Below are 8,536 nucleotides of genomic sequence, written 5' to 3'. Positions count from 1 at the left end.
TTATTTACTTGGAGCATCTGCAGGCACGGAGCCCCTCAGCTCCCAGTGTCCTCAGTTTGCCATTCCCAGCTGCGCCACTTCCCGCAGCTCCCATTGGCTGGGAATGGCAAACCGCAGACACTGGGAGCTGAGGGGCTCCGTGCCTGTGAACGCTCCAGGTAAATAAAACATCCAGGCCCACTAGCAGCTTACCCTAACGGGCCAGGAGCCAAAGTTTGCCAACCCCTGAAATATAGGGTCAGCTTACAAAAGGGTCATACAGTTTTTGCTATTTTTACCTAACCATCTTGGGGGGTCGGCTTATAAATGAACAGGCTAATAAACGAGTATATACGGTACTTCTAATTTTGCTGTGAGAATTTTTACACTAGAGCTTGGAGCAAACAAACTTATTCCAAAGGCAGGTGTACTTTTTCAGTGAGAGACTGAGATTGTGTGCCTATACATACACATTTTTACAGTTTTTTTTTAAATCATTCTGCTTGTTTTAAAGCTTTATGGTGTTTTATGAGTTTTCAAAACCTGCAAGTTATAGTGATACTTGTTTTTTTATAGCTTTACTTTCAAATGAATATTTTCATGGGGCATTGATCTAGAATGCACCTTAGAGTGCTGGAGTAATATGGAAGAAACATATTGACAGTAACAGAGTCACTTAATTCAGAAATGAGGTTTTGCAGTGCCCATGCACTAATGTTTTCCAAATTAAATTTCATAAAGATTTAGCAAATGGACATAATGCACAGCTAATGTTTATAAAATGCCACCAAACCAGTACTGAGACTGAACGAAAAACAATACAAAATTCATCCTTACATAGATGAGTAATAACTATTAGCAATTCTTAAATACATATTTTCATGAGTTTAAAGATATGTTTATGACAATCATTCCAGCCTCTTCAGGACAAATGAAATACCACAAATTTTAGAACTTGCTAAAGATGGCTTACAAAAATCATAAAAAAGTAGGGCTGTCAATTAATCGCAGTTAACTCACGCGATTAACTAAAAAAAATTAATTGCGATTAAAAAATTAATCATGATTAATCGCACTTATAACAAGAGAATACCAACTGAAATTTATTAAATATTTTTGGATTTTTTTCTACATTTTCAATATTGATTTCAATTACAACACAGAATACAAAGTGCACATTGCTCACTTTATATTATTATTTTTTATTACAAATATATGCACTGTAAAAATGATAAACAAAAGAAATAGTATTTTTCAATTCACCTCATACAAGTACTGAAGTGCAATCTCTTTATTGTGAAAGCGTAACTTACAAATGCAGATTATTTTTGGCTACATAACTACACTCAAAAACAAAACAAACAGTGTAAAACTTTTGAGCCTACGTCCACTCAGTCCTACTTCTTATTCTGCCAATCGGTAAGACAAACAAGTTTGTTTACATTGTTGGGAGATACTGCTGCCTGCTTCTTATTTACAATGTCACCTGAAAGTGAGAACAGGCATTCGCATGGCACTTTTGTAGCCAGCATTGCAAGGTATTTACATGCCAGATATGCTAAACATTCGTATACCCCTTCGTGCTTCGGCCACCACTCCAAAGGACATACTTACATGCTGATAATGCTTGTTAAAAAAATAATGCGTCAATTAAATTTGTGACTGTACTCCTTGGGCGGAGAACTGCATGTCTTCTGCTTTGTTTTACCCACATTCTGCATATATTTCATGTTATAGCAGTCTTGGATAATGACCGAGAACATGTTCACTTTAAGAACACTTTCACAACAGATTTGACGAAACACAAAGAATGTACCGATGTCAGATTTTGAAAAATAGCTACAGCACTCGACCCTAGATTTAAGAATCTGAAGTGCCTTCCAAAATCTGAGAGGGACAAGGTGTGCAGCATTCTTTTAGAGGTCTTAAAAGAGCAACACTCTGATGTGGAAACTACACAACGCAAACCACCAAAAAAGAAAATCAACCTTCTGTGGGTGGCATCTGACTCAAAAGATGAAAATGAACATGCGTCAGTCCACGCTGCTTCAGATCGTTATCAAGCAAAACCCATCATCAGCATGGAAGCATGTCTTCCGAAATGGTGGCTGAAGCATGAAGGGACATATGAATCTTTAGCGCATCTGGCACGTAAATATCTTGCTACAACAGTGCCATGCGAACGCCTGTTCTCAGTTTCAGGTGACATTGTAAACAAGAAGCAGGCAGCATTATCTCCTGCAAATTGTAACTAACCTTCCTTGTCTGAGTGATTGGCTGACCAAGAAGTAAGACTGAGTGGACTTGTAGGCTCTAAAATTTTACATTCTTTTATTTTTTAATGCAGGTTTTTTTTTTTTTACATAATTCTACATTTGTAAGTTCAACTTTCATGATAAAGGGATTGCACTACAATAAGTGTATGAGGTGAATTGAAAATTTTTTTTTTGTTTTTTTACAGTGCAAATATTTGTAATAAAAATAAATATAAAGTGAGCACTGTTGTAGCTGGTGTTGCAAGATATTTACTTGCAAAATACTTTGTATTCTGTGTTATAATTGAAATTAATATATTTGAAAATGTAGTAACCGTCCAAAAATATTTAAAATAAATGGTATTCTATTGTTGTTTAACAGCGCACTTAATTGCGCGATTAATCACTATTAACTTTTTAAATTAATTTTTTAATCGCTTTACAGCCCTATAAAAAGAGAAATTAATAGCCACCAATCTGGTTAAATAACATTTTACCATTAAGATTGTGACACAAACAACCAGAAGCCTGAAATTCAAAGTTAAGGCTGTTTTTCACTCCGATATCAAGAGGGAAGGATGAAGATATAAAGAGTTAAGAAGAAAACTGGCAGGAGAAATGAGATAAATGTATTACAGAAATGCATTCCTACAAATTTGCTTGTATAGCAATTATGTAAACTTTCTTCTTTAAATAAAAGAATTTCAATGAAACATTCCCACTAACAATTATCCATGTCTTCAAAGACCTAGCTAACTTAAATCTCATCTAGAATAATAATTTGTTACGCCTCTAAACTCCTGTGGTTAGAAGGTCAAAAGCACTACTCTGAAGTTTAATTGGAACTGAAATCATGTCAACGTACAGTATATAAAGGATGGGGAAGTGGCTAAAGCACAAGACTGGGAATCAGGCTATCTGAGTTCTACTTTTAATTCTGTCACTACTTTCTGTCTGACCTTTAGTAAATAATTTCAAATTTTTGTGCCTCAGTTTCTTCATCATAAAGTGAGACAATCATACTTACTTCATAGGGAGTTATGAGGCTAATTTCATTAATGTTTGTCATGCAATTTGAGGTCTTTGGATGAAAGACACTATAGAAATGCAAAGTCTTCTTATAATAAGTAGAGCTGGCAATGTCATCTGTTGTTAAGTGTCCTTATATTCCTTTATAATGCACTGTTTTCAGCAGCTTACAACTTTGCCATACTTTAACCTGAAAATTTCCATGCTGGATGTCTGTGAATCACAGGCCCATTAGTGTTCACTACTCTGTGATAGCAGCTTGTACCAGGCCAGACATACTCACTACACCTAACACATTGTTGTCATAAACTGTATCTAAAACATGCCATGTAATCAATCATACACAAACTGGTAACACCCTGGTCCCCAAAAAAATCACTGTGTGGTGTATGTATGGGGTGTATACCAGGTGTTATAAATAAGTGCTAGAATTATGTTTTTAATAATGTATTTGGTAAGCAGGGCCTAAGCCACGGCTGTTCCAGACAAAGGAATGTGGTTCCATCTGCTTGAATGAGTCTCTGATGTAAATTAGGCAAGGTGTGACCAAAGACAAAGAAAAGCACATTTACATGCAAGGTAAACAAAGCCATCAGGAGATCAAGCGGGGAAAGATGAATATAATCTCAATGGGGATGGAGAATGCACTCCAAGGAAGTCTTCCTGCCTCTTGACCAGGGTCACTGCGCAGACAGCAGTGCATCTACACCCCCACAGGAGAGAGAAACTTGGTTTGGGCTTACTTTTCAAAGAGTACATTTCAAAGGTTTGCTGGGCTATAAAAACAGGGGTTCTGAACCTCTAATGATAAGCAATTGAATCAACTGATTATATACAATATTACTGTATTATCAAACTGTATCACGCAAACTCTTTTAGGAAAGCCTGCAACACATTGATTAATATCATTGTGAAATGTCTGCATTAGCACTGTGTGAGGAATTGTGGATACGCAGTGATATTATGCTTTAAAGTCTGAAACCAAACACAGGAAGAAACACGTTCTCTCTCAGTTAGGAAGGAAGGCAACTATCTACCTGTCTGAAATATAAATTACGCATTACTGAATCAAAACAATGGAAGCCTATTTACATACAAATCAGGGGATGGGAAGTCAACAGGAAGAGAGGAACAGCAGGAAGCCTTCCTGACTCTTATAACAGGGTCAATGAAATTCGGGAAATATGAGCAGAAACAGAAAGCTATTTTGGGACCCACAACATGGGGGATCAAGTGGCCAGAGCTCTTGATTTCAAGGGGGCTGAAGTCTCTGAAAACTAAATCTAGGTGAGAAATACGTTTAAGCAAAGATTGCAATTTGCTTGTTAATTTTTAGTCTTGGAAGCACGTGCTTGTAACCATTTCTGTCTTTATTCCTTATATTTGGGGTCACTTAATCCAATGTATTTTGTTAAATAAACTTATTTTATTTTTACGATAAACTGTATCAGTTCTATGATTGAAATATGAGTGTTTGTCAAACCACAGTTCAATTAATGAGCTGCACTGTAAAACTGTGGTTTACTGTTCGTTACTTTCAAGGCAAGGTTCGGACTGGCAGAGTTCTGAAGAATTTGCTGGCAAGGCAGACAAGTTATGATGTCAGGGAGTTGTCACACAGCTTAGCTGTAGCAAAACAGAGGAGGAGAAGGACCTCGGAGTATTGGTTGATCACAGGATGACTATGAGCCGCCAATGTGATATGGCTGTGAAAAAAGGGAATGCGGTCTTCGGATGCATTAGGCGAGGTATTTCCAGTAGAGATAAGGAGGTGTTAGTACCATTATAAAAGACACTGGTGAGACCTCATCTGGAATATTGTGTGCAGTTCTGGTCTCCCATGTTTAAGAAGGATGAATTCAAACTGGAACAGGTACAGAAAAGGGCTACTAGGATGATCCGAGGAATGGAAAACCTGTCTTATGAAAGGAGACTCAAACAGCTTGGCTTGTTTAGCCGAACCAAAAGAAGGCTAAGGGGAGATATGATTGCTCTCTATAAACATATCAGAGGGATAAATACTAGGGAGGGAGAGGAATTATTTAAGCTCAGTACCAATGTGGACACAAGAACAAATGGATATAAACTGGCCATCAGGAAGTTTAGGCTTAAAATTAGATGAAGGTCTCTAACCATCAGAAGAGTGAAGTTCTGGAACAGCCTTCCAAGGGGAGCAGTGGGGGAAAAAGACATATCTGGCTTCAAGACTGAGCTTGATAAGTTTATGGAGGGGATGGTATGATGGGATAGCCTAATTTTGGCAATTAATTGGTCTTTGATTATTAGCGGTAAATATGCCCTATGGCCTGTGATGGGGTGTTAGATGGGCTGGGATCTGAGTTACTACAGAGAATTCTTTCCTGGGTGTCTGGCTGGTGAGTCTTGCCCACATGTTCGGGGTTTTGCTGATCGCCATATTTGGGGTCGGAAAGGAATTTTCTTCCAGGGCAGATTGGTAGAGGCCCTGGAGGGTTTTCACCTTCCTCTGCAGTGTGGGGCACAGATCACTTGCTGGAGGATTCTCTGCACCTTGAAGTCTTTAAACCATGATTTGAGGACTTCAATAACTCAGACATAGGTTAGGGGTTTATTGCAGGAGTGGGTGGGTGAGATTCTGTGGCCTGCGTTGTGCAGGAGGTCAGTCTAGACGATCATAATGGTTCCTTCTGACCTTAAAGTCTATGATTCTATGATAGAAAGCTGGCTAGATCGTTGGGCTCAATGGGTAGTGATCAATGGTTCCATGTCTAGTTGGCAGCCGGTATCAAGCGGAGTGCCCCAAGGGTCAATCCAGGGGCTGTTTTTGTTCAATATCTTCATTAATGATCTGGAAGATGGCGTGTACTGCACTCTCAGCAAGTTTGCAGATGACACTAAACTGGGATGAGTGGTACATATGCTGGAGGGTAGGGACAAGATACAGAGGGACCTAGACAAATTAGAAGATTGGGTCAAAAGAAATCTGATGAGGTTCAACAAGGACAAGTGCAGAGTCCTGCACTTAGGATGGAAGAATCTCATGCACTGCTACAGACTGGGGACTGACTGGCTAAGCAGTAGTTTTGCAGAAAAGGACCTAGGGGTTACAGTGGACGAGAAGCTGGATATGAGTTGACAATGTGCCCTTGTTGCCAAGAAGGCTAACGGCATTTTGCGTTGTATAAGTAGGAGCATTGCCAGCAGACTGAGGGATGTGATCGTTCCCCTCTATTCGGCATTGGTGAGGTATCATCTGGAGTCCTGTGTCCAGTTTTGGGCTCCACATTACAAGAAGGATGTGGAAAAATTGGAAAGAGTCCAGTGGAAGGCAACAAAAATGATTAGGAGGCACATGATTTAGAATGAGGGGGGATTTGATAGCTGCTTTTAACTATCTGAAAGGAGGTTCCAAAGAGGATGGATCTAGACTGTTCTCAGTGGTAGCAGATGACAGAACAAGGAGTAATGGTCTCAAGTTGCAGTGGGGGAGATTTAGGTCGGATATTAGGAAAAACTTTTTTCACTACGCCTGGAGGAGCTACCAGAGACTAAGAGGCTCGGCTCTGCTCTCCCTCCCCTGGCAGGGAGGCTGGGAGGAACCCCTGCCAGACAAGGTGGGGGCTGTAAACCCAGGGAGTGTGGATAAATTCCCAGGGAGAGTGAAATCCCCCAGCCCACAGCTAAGAGGAAGCACAGAACCCACTGAGGCGGAGAAGGAGCTTTGCCACACCCCCTAACCTCCCCGTTTTTTTAACTGCAGGGGTGTTAACGGGCCACTTTACCTTGAATGTCCTTTAGAATTTGTGTTAACTACTTATGCTAAACAATCTGTTCCATCTTATATTTAGCTGTAATGCTCTGAGTATCTTACAGACCGGAAGAGCTCTGAATAACTTGAAAGCTTGTCTCTTTCACTAACAAAAGTTGGTCCAGTAAAATAATGTTTTCACCCCTCAGCTCACAGAGAATCCAATCCTCTTGTAAATTAAAAAAAGCTATGATCCACATTAAACACTGATGTAATTATGTTTTCCGATTTAATGTGAAGATGAAAGCTCTCCAAGTTCACAGTGATCTTAGACATTATTACACCTTAAAATCCTTCACTACCTTTAATTTTCCTGAACAACAAACTAAGTGAACCACATGTTCAATATGTGGTTTGCTTCAAGTACACCAGTTCCAGTTGGCTATTTGTCAGTCAGAAACAGCAAAGACTTCTTATTCAAAACTGAATATATTTCCACAGATACCACAAGCCTGTTTTCACACCTACCTAAATAGGGAATAGTAGGGACCATCTTTAAGCTTCTGATGTACTCTCGTGTCCTCTTATAATTATCTTCCTTAGACATTAAGTAGTCTAACTTCTCAAAGGTGGTCTTGTCTTTGCGATTCAGAAGCTAAAGAGAAGAGAAAGATAAATAGTAAATACAAACTCAAGAGATAGTGTCACCCAGAAGACAGAAAAGCATACTACAAGGAGATTTGGTTAGATTTAAAACAAACAAACCATTTTTTTGCACATTAAAATAAAAGTACAGTTTCACCCTCTGAAGCTATAGACAGATCTTTAGTATTATTTATACATATTTTGTCAGTATATCATCTTTTATATACATTTTTATGTAAATGATAAAATGTTGACACTAACATGAGCTGTGTTAAATTTTTAAGGGAAATATGTAAGATGTTATAATCCAGACATTAACATTCTTTCCTAATTTACAGAATATTATATGCTCTTGATTTTGAAACTTAAAATAACTAATACTAAGAAAGGCTCTCGATATATATGCAAGATACACCATTTCATCAGTGTCTCAATAAAAGCATGTCTATAAATGTTAACAGAGTTGCTAAAACCTTGGAAGAAAAAGTCTTAAAATAAATTATATTTATGGTTAATCTTACTATTTGCTACAAAATCTTGGCAAGTTACAGAGTACGGCAAAACAGGTGAGAATAACAGTCTGACATCCTAAACCAGTGGTTCTCAAACTTTTGTACTGGTGACCAGGGCCTCTGAAAGCGGGTTCGGGCCCCGGTGAAAAATTTTGGGCCCCCCGCAAGGGCAGACCAACTAAAGAGGGCTGTCGGGGGCAGGGGGGAGAAGCCGGGCCCCCTTCCGGACCGCCGGGCCCCGGTAATTTGTACTGGCTCCCCCCCCCTTGTCAGCCCTGCTGGTGACCCCTTTCACATAGCAAGCCTCTGAGTGTGACCCCCCCTTATAAATTAAAAACACATTTTTATATATTTAACACCATTATAAATGCTGGATGCAAAGTGGGGTA

The 8,536-nt window shown here is 39.1% G+C and overlaps 1 protein-coding gene across 8 annotated transcripts in view; it reads right to left on the bottom strand.

Moving 5' to 3' along the window:
• The window catches only part of RALGPS1 (Ral GEF with PH domain and SH3 binding motif 1), a 397,330-nt gene that overhangs the window by 217,285 nt on the left and 171,509 nt on the right, over positions 1–8,536 (bottom strand). For all 8 annotated transcript variants that reach the window (XR_004648476.1, XM_034793617.1, XM_034793611.1 and 5 more), the window contains one exon: positions 7,519–7,645. Coding sequence is in view for 7 of the 8 variants with exons in the window: in XM_034793617.1 (XP_034649508.1) it covers positions 7,519–7,645 (127 nt within the window). In the remaining variant the exon portion in view is untranslated. The remainder of the gene's footprint in view (positions 1–7,518; positions 7,646–8,536) is intronic.

This window comes from Trachemys scripta, chromosome 17 (genome assembly GCF_013100865.1).
Source record: "Trachemys scripta elegans isolate TJP31775 chromosome 17, CAS_Tse_1.0, whole genome shotgun sequence".
Taxonomy (NCBI): Eukaryota; Metazoa; Chordata; order Testudines; family Emydidae; genus Trachemys; species Trachemys scripta.
The sequence above is the reverse complement of the archived record's forward strand: the minus strand, read 5'-3'. Positions and strand labels throughout refer to the sequence as shown.